Source organism: Crocodylus siamensis, chromosome 7 (genome assembly GCF_052110815.1).
Source record: "Crocodylus siamensis isolate JL-2025a chromosome 7, ASM5211081v1, whole genome shotgun sequence".
Classification (NCBI taxonomy): domain Eukaryota; kingdom Metazoa; phylum Chordata; order Crocodylia; family Crocodylidae; genus Crocodylus; species Crocodylus siamensis.
This window is the reverse complement of record NC_143401.1, coordinates 16942692-16969191: the sequence shown is the minus strand read 5'-3', so window position 1 is coordinate 16969191 and position 26500 is coordinate 16942692. Positions and strand designations below refer to the sequence as shown.

Here is a 26500-nt window from a genome sequence, read left to right as displayed (position 1 = left end):
GACGGAGCAGCCGGGACCCAGCGGGGGGAGCGCGGCTTCGCCCGCCGCCGCCGCCGCTGCGGGCACTGAGCAGCCCGCCCCCGGCACAGCCCCCGGGACGACTGCGCCTGCCCGGCCCCAACCCGAGCCCGGCCCCGGCCCCGGCACGGCCCCCGGCAAGGCCGCGCCTGCCCGGCCCCAACCCCAACCCCAACCCGAGCCCGGCTCCGGCACGGTCCCCGGCACTGCCGCGCCTGCCGGGCCCCAGCCCGAGCCCGGCCCCGGCCCCACCGCCTGGCCGCTGCCGCTGCCGGACGACGTGCGCTACCTGATCGCCTGCACCAACTGGTATTAGAGGGGCCCCGCTGCAGCCACGTACATGAGCCTCCGCCTCTCCGGACAAGGCCCCGGTGCGCTGCCGGGTGCAGGACTCGGGGAGGCCGGGGAGCTTGTTTGTGCCCCGGGCCCAACAGGCCTCGTGCTGCTTTGCCAAAGGACGCGGCTGCTGGCACTGCGGGTCGCGCTGCCGCCCCCTGCACCTGCTCGCCAAGGGCTGCTCACTCGCTGATGGATGTGTCCTGCAGGCCCGGGCTGTGCGGCGGAGAGAAGACGACTTCACAGCTGTCCTTGCCCTGGGCGCAGGCGTCTCCTGTGTCGGTGGGTGCATGACATTGGCTGCACCTAGAGCTTTCCATCATTTAGCTTGTCAAATGGCATAAAGCACAGGTGTAAACTCATTTTGGCAGGGTGGGTAGTGAATTTTGCAGCCAGGTTGTGGAGAGATTTAGCTTTACTTCTTTTTTTAAAGGGTGGGGAGCCTTGCTGTGCAGGAACAGATATTGGCTGTGCCAGTTTAACTCTTCATCTACCCCCTCCCCACCCACTAGTGTGAGTGAGCCAAATCGCAGCAACTTTACAGCCTCTAGAGATTCCCAAGGGAGGAGCTGAGCTTCACCACTGTTCCTTTGTGGCACTCCTTGCTAGGTAGCTATGGCCTGGCTGTTTCATGCTGGTTGGTCTTTGGTAACTTCTGGGCATACTGTGTGTGACCTTCCTGAGCTACATCCTTTGCTTGTTTTGGAGGAACACAGATCCAGAATTAAACCTGGGGGATTTGTATCCCTCCCTAGCACTAACTATTGCCTTGATGAAATGGGACTGGAAATGGGTATGGGCCAGAAACCACAGCCTGGCCGTAGGGGTCTGGGATGTCCATGTCATAAGTCTTGCTGCCTGTATCCTGAAACACAAAGAATAAAATAATCATCTTTTGGCAATGCTTGTCCTGTCACTAGAATTACAACAACGTGTAGGTGACAGGGAACGGGGCAGTGATGCTGCTGGTGGCTTCTGTGGGTGCTCGTCAGCCCCATCCCAGTGGCATACTCAGTCCCCCAGCGGCACTTCCAGTTTCACTGCTGGTGTTTGCGGGCTTGGCAATCAGCCTCCAGGGGTCCCTCCTCATTAGGGTCACTGGAGGACCCCCGCACACACTCGGGGATCAGCTGCCAGCCTCCCCCCAACTTGGTGATCAGCTGCAGACTGGGGACTGAGTATGCCACTGGGATGGGGAAGCATCCCAGGGAACAAATGGAAGCCTTGGCCCCCAGGCACCAGAGACCCACAGTACTCTGCTGCCCTGTCCCCGCTGCTGACACTGCCGGTGGCTTCTGCGGGCGCCCGCAGGCTCTAAAAGCACCAGTTGCCCATGTAACAACATAAAAGGTATGCAGACCTCCTTTTTCAGTGCTGGGATCCATGCATACAGAAGGACGTGTAGAAGCATGTCCCGATTATCCAAAGGGCACAGAGGTATATGCCAAGGCCCCGTCCAGCAAAGATTCATATTGTTCATGTATTTGGGGTTGGGCTCTATAACCTATGGGGGTTCCTTCCAGGCCTACATATCAGTGATTTTATAAGACTTCTCCATCGTATAATCAAATGGTAGGGACCTGTTGCAGACTTGGAATATTTCTAGACTCTGTATTGGGTTAGGGCTAGTGTAAGTTGGTGCAGAGCTCATCTCATTTGATTCAGAACTACCCAAAATTGGCTTAAGGGGTTGTAAGTGCGTTTCAAATCTGACCTTGGGCTATGGATCTGAAAACTGATATAGAGCCCTCTTGCTCCACGGCAGGCAGACACAGAGCATTGTACCCAGAGGGCTTCAGTGAGTTTGTTTACCCTGCTCACTGACCAGACCAAGCTTCTTTAAGGTAAGTCCTTTTTGAGTTTGCAATTTAGTGAGATCGACAGCCATGGTGAGACCTCTGCAGCACCTTTCCTCGTCAAACTGGCACAGGAAGGACAAAACATGCAACTACGTTGAGGCACTGCCCGGATCAACCATAACACCTGAGTGGAAAGGGGTGTGGTGTAGGGGAGGAGGAACCCCAAAGAAGATGCAGCAGGGGAAGTGTTCCTGAGCCCCTAAAGGAACCATAAAGCACCACCTCCAGGACAAGTCATGGTGGGCTAGCAGTCCTGGGAGCCTGTCTCCGGTGCATTATGGATATTCCTCACCCTCCCTCCAGCAGCAGCAGCCAGGGCACTGTATCTGTGAGGCACTGGCTGACCACCTCCTCCTCCACCTCCCACAGTAGGGCGCCTGGGCAGGCACCTACAGGCCCTGGGCACACAGTGCAACCCCAGGAACATGCACGCTGTGGACAATTTGCAACAAACTCCAAACTTTATTTCCCTCCACAATAAAACAACAGACCTCTTCCTTTCCTCCCCGCCAACAACAGACCTTCTCCCCCTAACCACAAAGTTCACCACCAATAAATTACCCTCACCCCCATGAAACTATGTACAATTTATTTACACATGTCAGGGGGTGAACAGTGGGGAGGACTCGCGTAGAGCTGAGAGGGAGGTGCCCAGCATCCCAGCCTCTAAATACCACCTCAGGTTCAGATGCTGCAGCAAGGCTGTCTAGCCTGCTCAGCCCACTTCCCCTCCTCCTGCCAGGGGCAGCACCATGCCAGTGACATGCCAGTTCTTCTTGCTGGGGGCGCTGTCCAATGCACTACCTTGTGCTGGGTACCACCTCCTGGGCCTCCACTAGCCTCTGCAGAAGGGCATATTGCGCTGTGCTTTCCTCAGAGTCTGCCTGTTCTGAGGCTTCCCCCACCCTGCAGTATTCGCAATGCCAAGTCCAACTCCCTTTGAACCGTTCCTCAGAGATGGTGACTAGCAGGTGGAAGAGAGCTGTTGGATCCTGGCTCCAGTACTGACAGAGCCGGCACATATGGAGTACACCTGCAGAAGATGGAGCCGTTTTTGGGGCCTCATCATCAGTAGTGCTAGGTGCTTCTGTCCCTGCATCTAGCAGCTGATTCTGCAGAGCAAGGACAGAGAGACTCACTGTGAAAGTTTGCAACATTTCAGAGATAGTATGCACCATACAGAGGGGTTGTGCACTGCCCACCCTCAGTTCAGTAGTCATGTGCATCAGCACCCAGGGACCATCGGAAGTTGCCTGGGTGGCCCCTTCCATTGGCAGCCACTGGGTGAGCCTTTCCTCCCTGCTTCCACAGCAGGGGGTAGGCAAGCCACTTGCCACAAGCAACCTGCCTTCCCCATACCCTACCCAGGCCAGGCCATGCCTGGTGCCTCCCAGCAGCTGCCACAGTGACTCAAGCAACTCCCTCCCTTCTCCCCACAGGCCAAGCACTTTGCTCCCATGCTGCCAGACCTGCAGCACCTGGGTTCTGGGGGTCAGAGGCTCCCAGCCAGCTGGGATGCAGACCTGATGACAGCCCCTGACTCTTCCTGGTGGGCCTCTCCAGAGAGGTGCCCTAGAGCAGGGCTCTTGATGCACATGGGCTGCGCCCCAAGTGTGTCCCTAGTCAGAATCACCCAGGTGCGCCACAACAAGCTATTTGAGTGCTCCAAGGACTGCCCATCCCACTATGCCAGGCTGCTGCTGATCACAGTGGTTTCCTGGGTGCAGCTAAGAACCTGGTGCGGGGCCCTGCTCTTCAACAGTGCCCCAGGCAAAACCACATTTCCCCACAATGTGTACCACCACCTGGAGGGGTATCTCTGCTTACCTATGTTATGAATGCCTGACCCCTCTGGCCATGAAGATTGCTACCACCACCAAGTTTCTCTGCACGTGATGGGCCCTGATCGCCTAACTGGGAGCCTGATGGGAGCTTAATAAAGTCCTGAACTGACTCCCACCTCCCTGCATGTTGTGGGGAGGAAACTCCAGTGGATGTGGTGGATGGGGGGAGCTCAGCCAAGAAAGGTGGGGAAAGGGGGGGAGGGCTCCCCTGATCCCCAGGCAGCCCAGGGGTGGGTGGGTGACCTGGTGTGGGTATGGGTGGGCATGGCACCCCCCCCAGCCCCCCTCCCTCTGTGGGGTTTACCTGGTGGGTGTGTTAGCCACTCCCTACAGCAGATGCTGTCCCTAGCCGCAGAGATGATGCCTGGCTGGGCAATGTATCCCAGGGCAGCGAGTCTCAGTTCGTGGCCGGCCAGACAACACCCTCCTCCTGCGATGAGCCAGAGCTGGCATCCACAGGGGACATGGCTGCCCTGTCCTCCTCCCTGTTGGGCTACTGCTGCAGTAGTGGGACAGGTGATGGCCTAGGCTGCCCGAGCTGCTGGGTGAGGCTGAGGGTGGGGAGCATGCTGGGACCTGGCACAGGAGCCCTGAGGTGCCCTCCCCTGGACAGACATCTTGGCCTGCGGCCCCTGGCCCTGTCTCCTGCAGTCTGCCCGTCCTGCTGGCCACAGGGGACAGGATGCTGTCCAGCTTCTGGAGGTATGTCATAGTTCTGCAGGCAGAGCCAAACTGTCTGTTGTAGTCCCAGGCATGGACCCACTGCATCCTCGTGGCCATGGCCTTCATGCGACATTGGTGGCTGGTCCACTGGTATCTGCTGAGCCATGTCCTCATAGATGTGCGCATTGGTCTGCATGATATAGAACTGCTGCTGGACCTCCACATCCCCCCAGATGGCTATGAGGTTAGCCGTCTCCTCATGGGTCCAGTTGGGTCCCCTCCCTGGGTGGCAGTGGGTGTGGGGCCTGACATGGCAGCAACTTGGAGCAGGCTTAGCAGATGGCAGTGGGCAGCAGCAGACTCAGGGGGTCAGGGCCAGGCAGCAGGTGGCACTGTGGAGCAGCAGGTGGCTGTGGTGGCCCGGCATGGTGCCCAGGGGAAGCCCCTGGCTGCAGGGAGCACCAGGGTCAGCCCCAGGCAGCAGCTGATGGTGGCCACATAGCCCTGGCTCCAGGGGGCAGCCCTGGGCTGCAGGGGACACCATTACAGGCTTCCACTGATATGCATATTACAAAGTTAGGAGGAGCAGTTTCTTTACCTGGACTCTCACCATGGAGCAGAAGTACTATTTGCAGCAGGCCACACTTTGGCCCTGTTCATGTTTTCCCCTGCTAGACTTTTGGCCATAGCAACAGCTTTTATTCCCCTGTAAATATTACTGTGGTCATAACAGGAAGCACAAAAGCACCTGCCAGTCCAACAGGAGGTGGTGGCCTAGGACAGGACATATCTTGATAAGATGTCTGGCTCAGGAGCAGGTGAAGGAATCATTCCAGTTGTCATTCTGTAGGGCACCTCCAGAACATGGCAGCATGTTTATTTCTTTCATTCAGTTCTCCTTCTCTCTTCCACTGATGAACTTGGCTTTTGTCTGGGTGATGAGGAAAAGTACTGGAGCAAGCAAAATAAAGTTAGGCTATAATAAGGAGCATAAGTAAAGGCCAAATAACAAAGAGACCTTGAAGATAAGCTTATCGGGAGGCAGCTGGAGAAAAAGCATTTAGTCTAACAAGACTCCAGGGTGACTTATCGTCAGGCTGCCAAGACTGTATTAAGGGAGAGGCTGACCTGTGTCTTTTTCTCACAAGTATATAACAGAGTCTGTGCTCTGCAGCTGCAGACAATTAGCCGCCCTTGCTTCTTCTCCCATGGCCATGAAAAATAAAGCGCCTCCGTTAGCCAAGCAGTGATCCTGTCATGATTTCCACATCATGGGTACACCTCCAGGCATATTAGTTCCAACACTCAGGAATGTTTTTACCTGATCCCTTTCATCTGTTTTGATAAACTTATGACTCTGAGACATCTGGCCCAAATCGGGGCAAGCACCCTGGGTCCCATGCTTTAGGGGGCCCCGCAGAGCTGGGCAGAGTGGCCACAGTGACTCCATGCTGCCACTGGCTTCAGGTCCAGCTTCTTGGCACCCCTGCCACTGAATCCGCTGCCAAAACTGGCGTGTCCAGATGCTCTGCACCACACCCCCAAATCCGCTGCCAACTTCCTCGCAGCTGGGGGCAGGCTGATTTCCCTTGGGCCCTGCACCCTGCTTGGGTCATCTCTGCATCTGGCTGAAGAAAACAGACTCAGCCTAAGGTCCCAGCACGCCAGGGCAAGTTCCCTCAGAGAGGTGCATCTCTATCCTACCAACTCAACCATTTCATCTGCCTCCACCCCACAACCTCACTCACTCATGCAGCACTGCCTTGTGTGTCACAACCTCAAGCTCTCTTTTAGACTTTTGTCTGCCTTTGTCTCAGTCTCTGTCCCTCAGGTCTATGGTCTCAGGAGTTTAGGGCCCAAATCCCAATGGACCGGCCAGGTAAGCGGAGATCAGAGAGTGGTGGAAGTCTCTTATGGGCTGTAGTCTTTGGGGACCAGCTGAGGGAAGGCCAAAATAGTCTTTCATTTATGGGAGGAAATTTGGTGTCAGTCTCCCCTGCCAGTAATGAGAAGGAATGTTCAGTACCAGAAGCCCAGCTCTGAACTAAGAGGCTTGTTCTAAGCTGTGATGCCCCCAGCATGCATTGAGTGCTCAACAGTTATGCTACTACATTTCCAGCATGTGTAGTCATTAGTATAAATGACACATGAATCAAACCCCTAAATGAGGGGTGTCAAATATACAGCCACCATGGCTGGATTCATCCTGCAGCACTGCTCCATCCATCCCACTAGATTACTGGTGGGCCAGTGAATTTAGGGTCAGCAGGGCCTGCTGTGAAATCTAGGGCCCAGGGTGGATTAGACCCTCAGCAGCAGGAGAACAAGCAAGGTCTGGATGCAGCAATGTAGTCCTTGCTCTCCCTGTGGTCACCTGGCTTGCTGCTACTTGTATACCTCTGCCATGGCAAATGGTCACTGGCCAAGTAGCTCCACTGGCACTGCCACCCCACTGCTGCCACAGCAGCTGCTCTCATTGCCTCAGGGGTCACTGCTACTGTCCCATGCCAGGTGAGTGTGACACTCCTGTTCTAGACTATAAAAATATACCCCATGGAATTATCCACAGAAAAATTCAAAATTATGCTAAATTAATTACTTTTTTTTCTGTTTATTTTATTTATTTACTTTTAACAAATTAAACTAAATATAACACTATTTGAACCTTCTTTAGAAATATATGCAGATACTTTGTATGGTTGGGGGGGTGGGGTGTATGTGTGGGGATTTGTGAAGGTGTGGGTGTGTTTGTGGGAGGGTGGGTGTTGTGTGTGGGGCTGGTGAGCAGGTGTGGGTATGGGAGTATGTGGGGTTTGTGCTTAGGTGGCTTGTGGGCTAGTGTGGGGGCCCCCTGCCACACATCCCCCCATAGTGCATACCGCCCACTGCAGGCGGCTCAGCAGCAGCAGGCAGAGGACCCTTGGGGCACTCATGGCCACAGCAGGCAAAGTCCTTGGTGGCCCACACCTCTGGCTGAGTCTCAGAGCCTGTAATTGCTGGCATGGAGCTTGCCTGACCTGATGGCTCAAGCCTTCAAACCACACCAGGCTGGCTGCATGCCACCATGTGGGGCTTAAGGCACTGCAGGCGGGAGTCATGTGCCATTGGGCCAGGCATGCTCCATGACTTCATGTGAAGCTCTTCCGGCTGGAGTACTGGAAGCCCCACATGGTGTGCACCGGGAGCTGCGCGCCATCGAGCCAGGTGGGTCTCCACATGGGGCTTCCAGCACTCCAGTGGGAAGGTGATATGGAGGTAAGCAGGAGCCCATCCAGCCCATGGCGCAAGACTCCATGCCTCCATACGCAGCATCCCACCCAGCCCGATAGCGCATGACTCCCAGTTCATGTGCCATTGAGCCAGGCCAGCCCTCCACCTGGGGCCTCCAGTACTCCAGCTCATGGAGGCACAAAGTCATGTGCCATTGGGCTAGGCAGGCTCCATTTGCCTCCACATGCAGCTTCCCACTGGAGTGTTGGAAGCTGCATGTGGAAGAACAGAGCCCGCCCAGCCTGATGGTGCACAGCCCATACCCACCCACAAACCCCATGCCCACCCAAACACCCCCCCGCTTGCCTATCCACAAACCCCATGCCCACCTGCAGTCTCCGTCCACCAGTCAAGAACCTAACTGTTTTTTTGCCCTCTCTCCTGGTAAGGCAGTGACACTCTTTCCATCAAACCCTGGCTGAACCTTTACCCCTACTGAGACAAATGGAAACAGCAGGTGTCAGCAGGATTTTTGGCCTTGACCCTGTATCACACCTTTATACTCTCCAGCTCTGCTTACTGGGTTATTCCCAGGACACAGACAGAGAAGACAAAGTGCAACCATAAAGGCCTCCAAAATAAGAACTTTTATTCTTTCCTCTGGCATGCAATCTGCTGCATGCTCAGAGCTGTCCTGGTTCCCAAGTCCCTGTGCTCACTTGTGCATGTAGCAGCTGCAGCTTCTCATGTTGTGTTCAGGGAATATGGAAAATCTCTTGGTAGTCAAGTCACATGGGTGACTGGATAGATTGGACACAAAAAAGCAAGCGACAGCAAGCTGGTTGTGAGGAGGAACCATCCCTTCACGTTAGCAAAGATGTGGGACGAAAGTAGTCACTGGTCAGATGACTAGAACCCCAGGACCAAGAGCAGGAAGAGAAGCAGTGTCAGAGTCTTGGCGTGGGCTTGTGGAATTCGGATGCGTCGTACAAGCTGAGGAGACGGTCAGCCTCCCGCCAGCCTGACAGCAAGGCGCCATGCGTAGTGGAGTAGAAAGTCCGATGTGTGGCCTCTCCCGCAAACAGAACCTGCAGTAGCTGCAACAGGAGGGGCAGAAGCAGAGGTGAGTATAGCATGGCATGCTAAAGAGCCGGGGCAAGGCTGAGTTATGCAGCCAAATGGAGGGAAACACTCCGTATCCCGATGGTGCCAGACATGTTTTTAAGTCTAGCAGGAGCAAGCTCCCAGACTCCCTTCCTTCAAGGAGGATAGCTGTGGGACTCAAAGATCCAGGTACAGGGTGTGGGCTATGTGTTCAAAGTCACTGGGCACTTTTTTATGCATACCAATATGTGAGCCCCAGGGGAAAGCTGAGTGTGGGCAAAGGTCACCAGCCACCTATCATTCAAGGGAGTAGCTTGGGCCAAACCGAGTAGAGCTCAAGTGCATCCAGAAAGAAACTTAGGTGGTAGGAGGAATCTGGCAAAAAGGCTGCCACTGCTCTGCAGAGGCATAGCCTTCACTGGCCGGGGCATCTCTTGGGCCTTGTGAAAAGAAAGCCCCTGACTTAGAGGCTCCGCCTGAGGATCCTTCTCCTGGGTATGGCTCCTAGTCCTGCCACCTCCTGGCAGCAGGACAGAACCTAATTCCCCAGTAGGACCTCCACACACTCCACTCACTAATCAAAGCAGAAGGGATTGGGGAGGAGTGGGGGGAAGGCTGTTGAAGGATGGTGCAAGCTGGGAGAGGGGTAAGAGAATGAAACAAAAAATAGGACCCTGATCTCCATGAACTGCCAGGACACTTCAGTTACCCACTTCCCAGCCCCAGCACAGAAAGTGCAAGAGGTAGAATACATTCTGCTGCTCTGCTCTTCAAGCTAGCCAAGAGGTCAAAATTATTACCCTGGGGTCAGAGGTCTCCTCAGGAAGGGGCTGAGCCAGTGTGTCAATGTCTTCTCCTGAGCTCCCAACAGCCACATAACTGTACGACCCTCTGGTGTACGGAGCACTGTGCCACTTAGATCTCAGCACCTTTGTTGGTGGAGCCAGGTGGTGGTTCCCTGAAGCACACAAATGAAGCAACTGAGCACTGTGCAAAGAAGATCTCCTTCCAAATGAGCTAGTGTCCAGAAAGTCTTGCTGATCAAAGTTTGGGGCAATGATGGGATATTTCTATTGTCATGATGCACAGAAGGCAGAGATGCTGTGGTAAAAGGGAAGGAACACTGCCATTGATTTAAACACTGCATACAAGCCACCACAGGGCTCAAAGCTAGAAGCTACCTTTTCCTGCATTACAAACAGCTGCCTCAGGAGAGCCAGATCTCAGGACCATTCCAATATTAAGGCAAAAAACCTAAATTCTTAACAGGTGATGCTGCCCCAAGAATGTGCTCCTATGCAGGCTTGGGGCTCACTTTCCAGGCTCAGACTCAACCAGGTTGTAAACCTTGGCTTCCATTTCATAACCTGCATTTTCAGAAATGGCCTGTGACTGGTTGATTCTTTTTGCATCCTCCGAAAAAGGTTTGCCCTTCAGAGACAAGGTGCTCAGCAGTTCCCAGAAATGCCTTTAAGGCAAATCAAGTTGATTGCTAGGACAATGAAGCACCCAAAATTCCCAGCCAGGGCATGATCAATAATGATGTGTTGGCTAGCCCTGGAAAAAGACAACATACCTGTCAGTTTACGAATGATGTGCGTAAAGACAGTGAGAACTTCACTGTCACTGAGGGTCTCCATGTATTCAGATTCCTTCCCAGCAATAAAGCCACATAAAACATGCCCATACCTAAACAATAAAAAAATAAAATAAAAAAAGACAATTCCCATCAAAAGAATGGCTTCATTCCCAGGAAGAGCAACTGCCCTGGGCCCAGAGAGGCAGTTATGCTGATGTAAATTAGCAGATGTACACATTAGTCTGAAGAAAATGGAGTCCTCTTAACAGAGCTAAGTGTGGCCTTAAGAGAAGAGCTCATTCTTTTCAGTTTGTCCAAAAGAAATGTAAGAGTGACTTTAGCAGTCTTCAAGGGGAGATTGAGAACCAGAGGGCTCTTACGCAGCAGATAGAGACAGTGTGAGTTCCAGTTGTTACATGCTGCGATAAGAAGCCATCAAAACATGAGGCAAAATATAAGAACAGAGTGCTAAGGATACCTCCTTTAGAAGGCTCACACTAGATCATTCACAATTTAGTGAGCTGGGTGCAGGAATCAATAAGTGATCAAGTCAATTCGGGCTGAACTCAGAAAGCCTGAGTGTCTGTCCCAACCTGCATGTCAAATTCATAGCCAGCTGGATTTACTCATTTGCTGTTCTGTCTATGGCAAGTACAGAGCTACTTGTGGAATTCCCTAACTATGGAGAGACCAGGCAAGCCAGGAGGCATGAACGAATCTCATCCAAATAATTTCCTGCTCTAACATCCTCTTCTGGAAATACCTGGATCCCCTCCACATTATACAGCTAAGCCCAACACGTACATGACTACACAGTGACCTTGCCAAGAAATGGCAACTGAGCCTATACTGATCTTGGTGCTCATGTCTGCTGTCTGGCAGAATTGAGCCATGAGGACAGGACTGGAGTTGCCCATTTGCCAAAGCAGAAAGGCAGCACTACCCTAAGACCAGATCCAGAAAACTGCTGTTGCAAGTGCTGGAAACAAAGAATTAAATCCCCAAGTGGATGACCTACTTCTGCCCTGCCCTAGAACTGCTCCAGGGCATCTTTCCTACTTAGCTCACTGGGATAAGTCAGTGGAATTCAGGCACAGCTCTAGTGATAAAAGGCCACAAGCACTGCAGGGTGGGAGCTGTTCTGACTAGGTCCTTGCACACACACAAGAAATTTGGAACTGCCTCGACCAGGAATTTGAGCTGGCTCTCACATGACATCAAAACCCTCAAGCAATAGCCCATCTCTGTCACATACTGTTCTGGAGGCTGGAGGACCACAAAGCCGACGAGCTTTTTGAACCAGTCAGCCTGGAGGTTGGTGCTAGGTGCAACAAGAGGAGACTCATCTTCCCAGACAACCTCGATTAGCTGGCAGTCTGGGTCCCAGAATGGCTGCTCGAACTCCAGGAAGATCTTATTGTTTGTTCCAAAACCCAGCTGGTTAATTGCCTCCACTTTCTGCAGAGGCAGCGAGGGCTGAATAAAAGTCTTGTGATGCTCTTTAAGGAAACCTAGAAAGAAAGGACAATGCGACTGAGTTATCTATTACAGCAACATTTGAAGACAGAGCAGTCTCTGTGACCCAGGGTCCCCACACACACACATTCATGTACACTGGCCAAATTCAATGGCTTGGGGAAAGAGGTAGGACTTTTCACCCCTGCAGACAAATGACAGAGATCTTTCTATACAAGGGGAAAACCAAAGCTCACAACATCCTTTCGGGAGTTTGCTGCTGGACATGGTCTCCCCTTAGTCATGGGAATATCATGGTCACTGTGAGGCTTGTAAGTGCTGTAGGCCTACCACAGATTTTGTTTAACTCTCTTGGGAATTGAGGATAAAGTTCATGATCAAATTTAACCTGCAGAGAAGGGCCTGTTTGCTGAGAACCTTAGCAAGAGAATGTGGTATCACTGGTCTGGCAAAATCAAGCCTTTGGAGGGGGCCTTCATTACCAAGCCAAGCTGAGCATGGTTAGGGTTGCCTTGACTTGTCCAAAAGTGGTTAAAGACAGGGAAGGTAGCTCCAAGAACCTGTTAGGGAAAGACAACAGGACTGGGCTTGGTTGTTCTGTAGTGTCAACAAAGGAATTTGGAAAGGCTTTAAGGAGGGTTTTCCTCCTGGTTACTTGTTTTAAAAATACCAAAGGTGTCCCAAAAGACCTCTCCTTGACAGGTGGCTCCTTGGATGGGTCAGAAATGCAAATAGGGCACCCTTGTTTCCTTCTCCCTTCCCCCAGACAGATGCATGGGAAAAGCCTCTCTCTCCCCCTCTGAAGGTAAACACCAAGTTCAGTCTGAGGACAAATCCCTGCTTCATTAGTCAGACACACTGAGCTTCCCATATCCCTCTGCATAGCATCACCCTGCTAGTCCTCCAGTCTGTCAGGATGGGACTGTTCTAATGAGCCCATCCTTCCTCTACCTCCTAAACAGTTGCCACAGGCATGAGCCAAGGTTTATTCAGTTGGCTCCCTCCCAACCTTTATAGATGGTCTCTCTTCTGAAACACCTTCAGTATCTTAGCATTCCCCCACAATACCAGCAGGTGCTACTCATCTTACCCCTGTCCCAGAAGCCCCCCAAGCTTTTGGTTTTTATGAAGAAGCACAATGCTGGAGATCAGTACACACATGAGTGGTTATGGAAATTAAAACCTTGGGTCTTTTCTACCTTAAAGACTTCCATAAGATCTATTGAAAGGGCAGCTCAGGAGATGATGGAGTCTCTATCTCACTATTCAGAGTTTGTTTGTTTCATGGCACTAGCACAGTGCAGTTTGGTTTCTTTGGTGGGGAAAAGGAGACTAGGCTATTACTGGACTAAGCTATTCCATGGAGTATCACTACTTACACCAATGGTGTTTCACCAGGGATGAATTTGGCCCAGAGTCTGGTATGAAAGATAATGAATGGCCTCAGTAATACAGCAAAGTAGAACTGCCCTTTAGATCAGCAGGAGGTGCACCAATGACTGGGCAGCATTGTGGGCCCAGGTGAGGGACTTCTGGCCTGGCATAGGGCAAGAGCCCATAAGCACTTCAAGAAAGCAGTCCCTTCACATTTTTCTACGAAAGGCAGGTAGTATCACACAGGGAGAATCAGCAGGGACTAAGATGCCATGGGAGAAAGCAAGGACCAGAGGAAGTTTCACCTAGAGGGACTGTGACTATGACATGATCTGCTAGGAATGTCTCTCCATCCTCACACTCCACCTGGACTGGGAATGTCCATCCCTCTGAGCCCTCCTCTTGGTAGGAGCCTCTCCAGTGAATGGTCTTCACTGGTTTATTAAACAAGATGCTCTCCTTGGACAGGGATGCCAGCATGCAATCTATGAGGCCTCCGTAGCCACTGGGAAAGAGAGGAAGCATATAGCATCAGCACTTCAATCTAGGTCTCCCTGGGAACAGAAGCAAATCCCAAGCTCACAGACAGACTAGCAAGCAGAAAGCTTGTTGTGCACATTCAGCTGGCCTCAAGAGGGAAATGGCCTAACAGTCCTCCCTTGTTCCCACAAATAGGCTTAGGAGAGAGGGCAAGGAGATCACAGGAGAGTGCTATTTAGGGTGGGACCTACCATCCCTGTCCCCCATCTCTTGACAAAGGCAGCATCCTGCCTGGTTCTGCTGACACCCTTGACCCTAGGGCCACTGGGGTAACTTCTGGGGGACAGCCCTCAGGACCTCCCAAAGCAAGGCTTAGCTGGGATCAGATCTCAGGTCCATAATGTAATGAGCCTAATACAAAAAGCCTTCCCTACCAACTCCAGATTTTCCTCATTCTTCCCTTAGCTGTGCCCGCTTCATAGCCCAGTAGGGAGGAAGGCTCCTGGTGCTATGTGCAGAAGGCTGGGATTTACTTGCTGCTGGGAAGTGCTGGGAGCGGTCACCCAGAGACAGCTCTGCCTTGAGATAGCCAGATACTCCCAGCAAGTCATTCCCAAAGCCTGCAAGCAAATAGAAGGTCCCTCCCTATCTTACATTTACTCACCCAGGGAAGGTGCAGTCCAGGCCAGGGAGTGTCACATACTCCCCAAAGGACCTCAGGGCAACCAAGTCCATACTGTGGGTCCCACTCACGCAGCACTCCAGCTTCAAGTATGTGTTCAGGACTGCCAGTTTTAGCTGCTTGGTTTCATCATCATCTGTCCATTCTTTCACTTGCTCAGCAATCTCTTTCTTGAGGTACTCACCAACACTTGGCACAGGCACCTGTGCCACGTTTAGGAACATGTGCGTTTGGCCCAAGAGGGTGAAGAACAGATTCCTCATTGAGATCACCAGCTCTGGGTTCAAGACTCTCCCTGAGCTTGAGTAGGACAGAGAGGGGAGGACTGGATGCCCCCCACTCTCAATCTGCTGGTTCTCCTCTGATGTGGCTTCCTCATCCAGCAGGCCATACTCAGAAGCTAGCTGGAAGACAGGGTTTCCTTTAGAGGGGCCATGAATCCAATGGGCTCCAATCTCAACCACTCCATTCCCTAAGAAGAAACGATACATATCAAAACTCTCAAGAGCTGCTAAGAGGGACCAGATCTGTGGTCCTCTTCACCCAGGACCACATGCTACAGAGATGGATATCAAAACTCCACAGTAGCAGACAGGGGGAATAATGTCCTCCTATATATGGTCTCAGCCAGGTCTTTATCGGAAATCAGCTCAAGCTCTGAAACAGGAGGGCCAATAACCATCCAGAAGCCTTCTTATCTTCTTCAGGTACAATCACTTTGGCTGTTCCTGCTGATCCCAAGGAGCTTCCCATGACCTGGAAACTATACCCTTGCTCTCCTGGACAAGACAGGGAGGAATTCCAAGATAGGGAATGGCTCATCCCTGAAGACTTGCCTTTGCTAATAAGTGGTGCACTACCCATAGCATGTGGTGCCATTTCAAAGAACCCCAGGGAGAACGCCCACTCCGTCTTCACTGGAGCACAGCTGAAGAAGTGGCCTGATGCCACAAGGGGAGCCCCCAGCCTCTCAACCTAGCATAGCACTGGCCCCAACCCCCAGGATCCTGCCCCTGGCCCTAGGTCAGGGTGGGCAAAATGTGGTCCGTGGGCCAGATACGGCCCACCAGGCCATCCTACCTGGCCTGCGGAGGCCCTTAAAAACTTCAGAAAATTATTATTTATCTGCCCCTGGCTGCCTGTCATGCAGCCCTCAATGGTTTGCCAAAACTCAGTAAGCAGCCCTCCACCCAAAATAATTGCCTGCCCCTGCCCTAGGTGCTCCTCTCCCAGCTGTACCCTATGACCCTGGGACCCTGCCCCCAGCCCCATCCCACCCCACAGCCTCTGGCTGGATGCTCTTCCCCCTAACACTGCTTGGCCTCCAGGACTCTGTCCCTCATGTCTGGTGGGTGGGAAGATCAGACGAGCTCAGAAGGGAGAGCGCAGCATACAGTGCGCATGGCTGGTAACGTTACTGTTCTGAACTTTGGTATTGAATAGGAATCAACCCTGCAAGCAAACCAGACACCTAAGGAGGTGCACAGCATAACCACATAACAAAACAGTATCACATACAATGCTAACACAGGATACATCAGTGTTTCCTAACCTTTTCCAGCCCAAGGCAGACTAATATGAACAAAAATTTTCTGCGGCACACCTGTTAAGGCATTCCCCATCCTCATACCTATTGTAGCTCATTGCCATGGCAAAATTTTGTGACACGCCCTTTCATTTCTGATGGCACATTTTTGTGCCGTGCCACACTGGTTGGGAAACACTAGGATATCTCACACTGCCCGCAGCCCCACCCAACCCCAGAGACTACGCCCTTCCTTCCCCCACAACAGTGTTGCCAACCACAATAATTATCATACTTGTACAATAATTTCAACCCTTGCACAATATACAATGAACGATAGAAGTGTTCAACACGTACAATAATTTTGGGGGCAGCTCACTGATGCAGCATATGCAAATCCCAAGTCACTCTCAGGAAGTCTTAACCAACTTCTAGGGAGGGAGGGGGTGTTTGTTTGTATCTGAGGCCAAATTAGCCAAAACTAATTCCAAATCTAAGTGTCCAGAACCGCACGTGGCCCTGCTACCAGCAAACATCCTCCACCCGCCCCTGGGGCTTCAGATGTTTCCAACACCTTTGGAGGCATCCTACTTGCAGGTCCAAGCACAGAAGCTTGGGGTTCAGATGCCCCCGTGTTCTGCTTGCCCTCAGCAATAAAGCCCCTGGAGCAAGCAAGGGAGGAAACTTCATAAACTGGGTTTAAAGCTGCTTTAAACTTTATTTCCATAAACCGGGCTTAAAGTTGCTGCACCTCAGCAGGTACTGAACCACGCAGGAGAGCAGTCCTCCTGCAGGACGGTTCAGGAAAACTGGTTTCGTGGACACAGATACGGTATTTCCCCTGCCAGGTTAAGAAGCCACTATGCTTGATCTAAGCCTTCAAGAGTAATTATTACTATTTTATTTAATTTGTATTCACAGCCAAATTAGCCAAAACTAATGCCAAATCCAAGTGTCCAGAACTGTAAGTGGCCCTCCTACCAGCAAACATCCTCCACCCGCCCCTGGGGCTTCAGGTGTTTCCAGCACCCGTGGCGGGCCTCCTGCGTGCAGGCCCGGTGCCTGGAGGCTGGGGGTTCACAGGCCCCGGAGCTTGGCCTGCCCTGGGCCGCACGGGCCTCGGAGCCAGCGGGGGGGAGACTGCCACTTCCAGGAACCGGGCTTGAAGCCGCTGCGTCTCGGCGGGGACGCTCAGCACTTCGTTATGACGGCCTGCCTCGAAATAAAACAAAAGCCCGAATGTGAGGGCCCAGCTCTCGCTGGCGAGTGACAACGAGCCATATAAAGAAGACCCTTGTTGGCATATTTTCTTCAGTGTACGATAGTTTTTCAGCAAAAACGCCAGCGCGATCCTGTTACATCGCAGACCCGGCGAAGCAAGCGCCAGGCCCTGCTCCCGGCTGCTTCCCACCGCCCCGCCTCGCGGCCCGGCCCGTACCGAAGCGCCGCGAGCAGATGCGGCCGCCAGCCCGGCCCGTGGCCTCCAGCAGGCGCAGGCCGGGGAAGCGCTGGGAGCCGAGGAGCCGCTGGGCCGCCCCGAGCGCCGCGATCCCCGCGCCCACCACGAGCACCCGGGGCCGGGGCCGCCGGAGGTCGCCGCGCGCCGCCTCCATCCGCCGGGCCCCGCGCGCGCCGCAGCCCCAATGGCGCCGGGACGCGGAGGCGGGCGGCGCCGGGGGCGGGCCGCGGGAGGGGCGCGGGCGGCCCGGGACGGACTGAGCGGGTGAAGGCCCTGGGGACAGCTGAGTGACGGCTCGTGCCCAGCGTGGGCGACACCAGGGCAAGCCTGCTCCCTCCCCCACGCTTTCACCAGCACCCAGAGGTGGGTTCAATCCGCTATGAGATAAAAGGGCCCAGAAAGCCCCGCTAAAGCACCTGGTCTATACAGGTGCTGCGGAGCTGGGCAGAAGTAGCAGGCTGCCTCTTCGGGACATACATGGGGCTCAGCATGCGAGCACACCAAGTTCAAAGTAAAGTCCTGGGTTTTGCGGAGGTTTTTTATGCCTGCAAGCACTCGCCGGCAAAAAAAGACTTGGCGCCTATGGCTGTCCCAGCTGGGTGAGTGGAAGAGAGGGGATTAGTTTGGGCAGGCGTGTGTGTGTAAAGCTCCCTTCTCACTCCAGGGTTGCAAACATTGTAGTCACAAGTCTGCCTTCCCTACACTAGTAACAAGATGGGTCTTTAATCCCATTTAAAGCCCACTTGCATAGTCCATCTAGTGCTACAATAACTGCTTCCCTCCCCCGCTCTGGTCCCCCCCAGGACTGCTAGTTTTCTCAGAGGCCCTTGCCTGCCATGGGCCTCAGCCAAACACTGTTCCCTCATTTAGGTCAGCCTGCTCAAGGAGGCTGATTCCCCTGCCTCCTGAGCTTCCCAACCCACTCAAAGAAATTGTCCCCGCGCCGAAGTATACCAACCAGCCCACTCAAATGAGACTGCCCCCTCCTTGGAGCCTGGTCAGATAATCGCTGGCCTTTCAGCCTCCTCAGCCACTGGTTTTGACACTGAGCAAGGGGTCTGTGGCTTCGCTCCCTGCCCGTCGTCACTGTGGGCAGTCCCTCGAGACAAGGATGTTCTCTACCATGGCTCATTGATGGATCTTGAAGTGTCGGGGAAATTCATTTCAACATTTTGCCCATACGCTATAATGGGGAAGCTTGAAACAGCCTATAACTTTGTGATTTCTGGCCTGATTTGGATGAAACTTGCAGGAATGGTAGCCCCTTCTGAGGGCATGAAGCCTGCCATGTTTCAAGGAGATAGGTGCAGGGGTTTCAGGGAAACTGGACTTCCAATGCATGAAAGCAAAAAACTCATGTCATGTGTATGTGTTAATTTCATAGACATTCGGGCTGGAAGGGACCCCAGAGGATCATCGAGTCCAGCCCCCTGCCCCAAGGGCAGGAAGTCAGCAGGGATCACAGGATCCCAGCAAGATAAACATCCAAAAGTGTCCTGAAGGCATTCAGAGTGGGTGCTTGAACCACCTCCAGCGGCAGTCTATTCCAAACCTTGGGGGCTCAGTAAAGAAGTTCTTCCTTATGTCCAGCCTGAAACAGTCATGGAGGAGTTTGTGACCATTCAACCTTGTCATCCCTTGGAGCGCTCTGGTGAGCAAATGTTCCCCCAGATCCTGGTGGTCACCCCTGGTAAACTTATAGGTGGCCATCAGATTGCCTCTGGGCCTGCACTTTTCCAGGCTGAAGAGTCCCATGGCTCTCAGCTTCTCGTCATAAGGTCTGTTTTCCTGACCTCTGATCATGCGCATGGCTCTTCTCTGCACTCTCTCAAGCTTCTCCACATCCTTTTTGAATTGTGGAGCCCAAACCTGGACACAGTGCTCCAGCTGCGGCCTCACCAAGGCCGAGTACAGCGGGAGAATGATGTTCTGGGATTTGCTCGAGAAGCATCTATGGATGCAAGCCAGCGTTTTGGTCGCTTTACTAGCCGCAGCATCACACTGAAGGGTCATGTTCATCTTGTGGTCAATGATAACCCCCAAGTCCCTTTCATCTGTAGTGTTAGACAGCGTAGCACTGCTGAGCCTATAAGCACGCTACAGGTTTTTCCTCCCAAGGTGGAGAACCTTGCATTTTTCAGTGTTGAACACCATCAGGTTCTCATCCGCCCATTTGCTGAGCCTGTCCAGGTCAGCCTGGATCACCCGCCTGTCTTCTGGCATAGATGCTTTGCCCCAAAGTTTGGTGTCATTGGCAAACTTGGCCAGTCTGCTTCTGACAGCAATATCTACATCATTGATGAAGACGTTAAAAAGTAAAGGCGCTAGGACACAGCCTTGAGGGACCCCACTGGTCACAGCGCACCACAACAATTGACTTCCGTCAACCACCACTCTCTGGGTCCTGCTGCAGACCCAGTTCCCCAGCCAACAGATCGTGGTGAGGTTGAGGCTGCAGTTAGCCAGTTTTGCCAAACAGTGATCATGGGATACCAGATCGAAGGCTTTTTTTCAAGTCAAGGTATAAGACATCAATCTCTTTCCCCTTGTTCAGGTGATAGGTCACCTGGTTGTAAAAGGAAATGAGATTGGTCAAGCAAGACCTACCCGCAACAAACCCATGCTGGTTATCCCCCAGGATATTGCTGTCAGCTAGACTGTATAGGATGGCCTCTTTGATAATCTTTTCCAAGACCTTCCCCAGGATAGAGGTCAGGCTGATAGGTCCGTAATTTGCTGGATCCACTTTCCTCCGTTTTTTGAAGATAGGCACCACATAGGCTTTCTTTAAATTGTCAGGCACTTCAAAGCACCAGGAGCAAGTTTGCTTTTTCCTGGGCATTGGTTGTCAGTTGTCCCATCTGGTTTAGCAGGGGTCCAACATTGCCCTTGCTTTTCCTCAGGCTCCCCACATATCTAAAAAAGGACTATTTTATTGTCCTTAATATTTGTAGCTAGCTGGAGTTGCATTGCAGCCTTGGCTTTCCTGGTTTGCTCTCTGCTGGTCCTGACCAGAGCAGAGTATTCCTCCTTGGTGGTGTATCCAGTCCTTCATCCTTTGTAGGTCTTCCTTTTAAAACGCAGGAGGTCCACTAGTTCCCTGGAGAGCCAAGGGGGATACTGTGCCCTTTGCTGCCGTTCCTCCGAGATGGGATGGACTTTGCTTGCACATCCAGGATCGCTCCCTTGAGGAGCAACCACTCATCCTGAACTCCCCTCCGCTTTGGGTTGTGGCGCTTTAGGGCCTCACTGGCAAGCCTCCTGAGCTTGTCAAAGTCAGCTTTCCTGAAGTCGAGGACTTCTGTATTACTGACTGACTTGCCAGCTTTACGGCGGATGGTGAAGGTGATCAGCTCACTGTCACTGTCACGCAGATTCCCTTCAATCATTAGGTCTCTGATTAGGTCGTCCCTGGTTGCTAGTACCAGGTCAAGCAGTGCTTTACCTCTTGTTGGCCCGTAGACTTCCTGCATCAGATAGAGGTCATCCACGCAAGATAGAGGTTAAGACACAGCAGAATCAAAACTGCAGGCTTGCTAGGCCCTGCTGAGGCAACAAAGCCTGCCAGCTTTCAAGGAAATAGATGCAGGGTTTGGGGGGAAACTGCACCTCAAGCTGCTGACAAGCAAAACTCATGACATGGGTGATACTGTGTGTGTGTTAAGGTGCAGCAGGGTGAAAGCTGCAGGCATGCTAGCCCCTGCTGAGGCCACGAAGCCTGCCAGCTGTCGAGGAGATCGGTGCAGGGGTTCTGGGGCCCTGCACCTCTAGCTGCTGACAGGCAAAGCTCATGACACGGGTGTTTGTGGGACTGTCTGTCTTGGTGCACGGGGGGTGAAAACTGCAGGCCTGCTAGGCACTGCTGTGGCCACGAAGCCTGCCAGCTGTCGAGGAGATCGGTGCAGAGGTTCTGGGTTCTGGGGCCCTGCACCTCTAGCTGCTGACAGGCAACATTCATGACATGGGTGGGTGACACTGTGTTTGTTAAGGTGCGCCCTCACCCAACTGACACCAAGGCAGAAAGCAGGGCAGTTCAAACAATGCTGCCTTCTTTGCAGTTTTTTCATCCCTCCCCCAGAGCACTGGGATTAGAGGGGACCTCAGAAAAGGATGACAGTTACTGCCCAGCTACGCAGTTAATAATGAGAGCAGTCCTTCCCCCCACCCTTCCCCGCTCTTCCCCCTCCCTCCCTTTACTTTAGTTTCTGTTTCCCTGTAGTCAAGCCCTTGAGCTTCAAAACTTGAAACATTTTGAAAATTTCAAAACATTTCGACTTGCATCATTTTGTTTCAAGGCTGTTTTCATTTCGATTTTGCTGTTTTGAGCTCAAAACAAGTTGAAACAGCTTCGAAACGAAACTGCAGGTGAAATTCACACAGCCCTATAACTTAAGACTCTAATGCTTGAGCCACAGATCTGTCTACAGACGTTGCAGGTATTTCCACAAGGGAGAGTAGGCTGTAGGCCAGGAATGCTCTCCTTTTCCTTCCTCTGCTCTCTTTTCTATGCTTCAATTGCAAGACGCTTTCCCTTGAAATGGGCTGCTGCTTGGTTGAGCTTGCAGCACCATTGGAGTCCAATGGCAGCCAGCTTTCCCAGCTCTTGATGTTGCATTTGGTTTTTTGAGGTATGCCTTCAATGTGTCCTTGTAGCTTCACCACAAAATCTCAGCCCATTCCTAAGATGGGAGTAGAGTACTTGATTTGGGAGTTGAGGTTTGAGCATCTGCATATAATGTCTGGTCCAGTGAAATTGGTGCCTGAGGATCATCGACTCAATGCTGGTATCATTGGCTTCAGCAAGGATGCTGGCATTTGTGTGGCTATCGTCCCATTTGATGTGGAGGATTTTCCAGAGGCATTGTTGGTGATATTTCTCCAGGCTCTTGAGATGATGGTAGGTCACCCATGTTTCCATAGAGGAGAGTAGGAATGATGACTACATTGCAGACCTGGGTCTTGGTGTCTTTCTGCAGATTGCTATGAATAAAAACAAGCCAAAGCAATTTCTCAAAGGAGGTACTTGCACTCTGTGTCCTGTGCTGGATCTCTTCATCAGTGTTCACTTTCTGAGAGGGAGAGGGGTGGCTACCAAGGTTGGGGAAGTACTCGACTACCTCCAGGGGTCTTTCCCTTGATGGTAATTTGGGGAGGGGAGAGTTACATTCATGGTCCAGGACAGGCTTATAGAGAACTTTAGTCTTCTTACCATTGAGAGAGGCCCCAAGTTTTGCTCCCTCCAGAGCAGCAGGAACCAAGCCAGAACTAAGGTGGGGGGAGAAGGGGAGAAATCTTGAAAAACTGTTTGAAGTGAAGGTTGGGTGGGCAGAGAAGTTATGTAAAGCATTTTTACATAATTACTAAACCATTTTTATTTGAAATGAAATAAAAGAACTGAAAAAATAAAGATCCTCTCAGTTGTTGGTAGAGGGCTGGGCCATTGGAAGCCGCCAGCCCAACCCAGCCAGCTGACCTTGCACCAGCCTGCTCCTATGAGCCCCTAGGCACTGCTCTCTTTGGGGAAGGCTGCGGGGCTGGGATCAAGTCAGGGGTAGGGAAGTCGTGCAGGCTGGGAAGGGGGTTATGTGTTCCTGTCCTGGCTGGAGAGGGTGGTGGTGACAGGCAGCTGGCAAGCACCAGTCACTTGTGACAAACCCCACTGAGCTTCCATCGTCCCATCCCAGGTGAGGGAGTTAGGGGGCCCCAGCTTTCTTCCCTGAGACTTCCACAGTCCTGTCCCAGCCTAGGAGGGATGAGGCTGGTGAGGATAGCTCAAGTAGCTGGCTCCACACCAGCTGCCTGCAAACAGCCATGCCTTATTGGACCTATGTTGGATGAAGTTTAGGGTCCAAGAAGCCACAACGATTGAATCAGGGGTGAGGGCCTAAAGAAGTTCCTCTAACCTCTGGAGGAAGCCTCCCTTATATAATTACCTGAACACAAAGGCTATCTAGAGGGTGCCATGGCCAACCTGGAAGGTCAGGTGCTGTCACAACTGAGTACATGTCTATCCAGAGCACAAGCGCGGAAGGCATTAGGTGGGGATTTTCACAAGTGTATTTGCACTGGTGTTTGCAGATCTAGAAACACCTATGACTAGTAGGAAGGAACAAGGCTGATCTCAAATGTTTGCATATAGTAGGATGAAAAAATTATCTCACCACTCCTCAGAATATCCCTTATCTGGGGACGCTTTCTCATTCTCAGAAGAGGGCTTGGTGTTGGTATAAGGATATACACATGAAGGATGTGCACATAACCACTTGTGGTAACATAGATACAGCTTCTGAATATTTCTTTGTGTATGAACCGCTGCTATGGCCAGGCCCCAGTATGCCAGGCACTGTCCAAGCACAAAGCAAAGAGACAGGTTGGGTGATTTGGGCAGTGGTATTTGTATCTGAAACTGCTTGTTGATCCTGAAGGCTTGGGGACACCACAAGTGCCTGATCTGGGCTTGTACCCAGTTTTAGTTAGTGCACTGAAACAATAAAACATCCAGTGTGAAAGCCTGCAGTGAGATTCCTGCAGGTGACTGCCCTTCCTCCTCTCATCACATCAGGACCCAAAGCCAGCTAGGAGAGCACTGCACCCTGGGTCAGGGCAGTTCAATGGGAGGGGATGTTAAAAGAGTCTGGGACAGAAGTGAGTCAAGTATGTATTTGGGGTTGAGAGGAGAAGGCATTCAGGTTTAACATTGTTTATTTTAGGCCAAAGCAGGCCCCAGCACCTCCCTGTACTGAGCACCAGGGGCTTGCGTGCCATACACAGCCGTTGCCCATGTCACTCCATTTGTGGGTTGGTCACTCCTCTTCTAATGTAAAGGAAAATCAGAGTGCCATACAAGAAGTCTGTGGATGTTGCTGCCCTCAGCCTTGTGGCCTAAAAGTACTTGGTTTATGGCTGTAGGTGTGTAGCTGTGAGTCCCATACCAGTGGGAGTTTGGCCAGGGAACCCAGCTCAGTAGCAGGGGAAAAGGGCCCTGGCCACTGCAGGAGCCATTAAACCTCTTCCCAGGCCCACTGGGTGGCTTGGCGCAGGGCAGAAGCCAGCTGGGCATTGGGCAGCATGAAGGTAACTGCCAGGACCAAGATGGTGTCCAGCATCCAGCGGTCCTCCTCCAAGGCCTACACTGCCCTGGCCACCACGGTGACCTGCTGCTCCTGTGCCTCTCAAGGAAGGCCATGTGCCTCTTCTCAAGGGCGAGGAAACTATCCTGGCAGGTGCGGTCCTCCTTGTACCTCTCCCGCTCAAGCTCCACGTCCTGGGTGTGCCAGACCTATAAGTCCGCCAGCTGCTCCTCTGCCACACTGATCCGCCAGTTCAGCAGGAGGGTGTGGTCTTGCATGCACTGCTGGCAGAGGTGGCACATGCGGAGGGCACTGGCCAATGGCTGTGGTGTCCCTGAAGGCATATCCCCAGCAGTGGCTAGTGTCTTTCCCCCATGGGCAGCTGCTGAACCTGCAGAGCTAGGACAGAGAGGCTCTTTGTGACAGTTTGCAACATTTCAGAGATAACATGCACTGTACCAGGGGCTGTGTGCTACCCAACTTCAGATTGGGATTTGTGTACACACAGGTGCCCAAGGACCATGATAAGTTGGCCGGACAGCCCCTGATACAGGCAGCCGGCAGCCAAGACTTCTGTCCTCTCTCCCTCCATGACAGCAGGCGGCCTGCTTGGTGCTTGCCACAGGCAGCTTGCTTTCCCAATCCCCTACCCAGGCCAGCCCAGGGTTGGCTCCTGGCAGCAGCTGCCATGGCAGCTCTGGATCAATTCCCAGCAGCCAGTTTGCTGCTGTGGTGCGAGGCCTGTGCCAGCCAGGGCCATGGGATGAGACGCTCCCACCTGGCTGAGACATGGAGCTGGTTATGCCCCTGTCCTTGCCCTGTTAGGCCTCTCCAGAGAGGCGGCCAAGACAAGAACCACTGCTGTGTGTGGCCTGCACCTCAAGTGTGCCCCTGCTGAGAGTCCCCCAGGTATGCCGTGACAAGCTGTTCGAGTGCAGTAAGGGGTGCCTGACCCACTACGCCCTGCTGATGATGATTGCCATGGTGCCCCAGGCACAGCGGAGAACCTGGTGCAGGGCCCTGAGCTTTGACAGTGCCCCAGGCAAGCCCACGCTTCTCCACAACATGCGCCATCACCTGGAGGGGAACCTCTGCCCTTGTTCCCTAGTCTCACCTCCGCTCTCTCACTTGCCATGCCCTGCTGGAATTAACTTGGGAAAGGGAGACTGCTAAGGCCTCCAGAGAGACCCCTGGTCTTCCTTGTGCCTTCCTGGCACTATTGGGATCTCCATCTCTCTTCACAAGTCCCAACCCAGCCCACTGGTTATAACTCAAACTAGAAGCGTCCGGGCTACCCATTGCAATATGGCTCTTTGCAAATCTTTAGCGCCATACTTGCTGTACTCCAGTGGGGTTCCTCAGCAGTGTCTCAGCCACAGAAACTTCTATACAAAGATCTTTCCCTGGCCACTTGCAGGGACAGCCCCCTTTCTCCAGACTCAGCCTGGGTTATATATCCACCAGGCCATGCCCCTGGGAGTCATGTGCCTTCCTTTGGTCCACTGCAGATGTCCTCCATTAAGTCCACAGACCAGCCAAACTGCAGTGGCAGTTTCCAACTCCTCCAAGCTGAACTCTGTCCTACGATACTACTCCTGTGCTACCCGCACTGCAGTAAGTACTCTACTGCCCCGGCTACTCTTCCCAATCACCTTACTACTGAGCATCTTGTTCAGCCCTAGATACCTGCAGCTTATCAATCCCCCACTGGCCCAGCTTTCCTAGCTGCTGGGCAGTACTTCCCTGCACCTGGGCTCCCTGTGGCTGTTTGCCAATCTTAAAGTAACAGGGAGTCCCCAGCTCCCTGCTACAGCAAGTCTC

The 26500-nt window shown here is 52.8% G+C and overlaps 1 protein-coding gene across 1 annotated transcript; it reads right to left on the bottom strand.

The window, feature by feature from the left end:
• Positions 1–8304: 8304 nt before the first annotated feature.
• On the bottom strand, positions 8305–17857 carry PAOX (polyamine oxidase). The gene is made up of 7 exons (XM_090057526.1): positions 17589–17857; positions 14608–15097; positions 13769–13968; positions 11869–12124; positions 10611–10723; positions 9835–9992; positions 8305–9027 (listed from the first exon to the last, which is right to left on the bottom strand). The coding sequence occupies exons 1-7, from the start codon at positions 17761–17763 to the stop codon at positions 8878–8880; spliced, it is 1542 nt and encodes a 513-aa protein (XP_089913652.1). The 5' UTR covers positions 17764–17857; the 3' UTR covers positions 8305–8877.
• Between the last annotated feature and the right edge of the window lie 8643 nt (positions 17858–26500).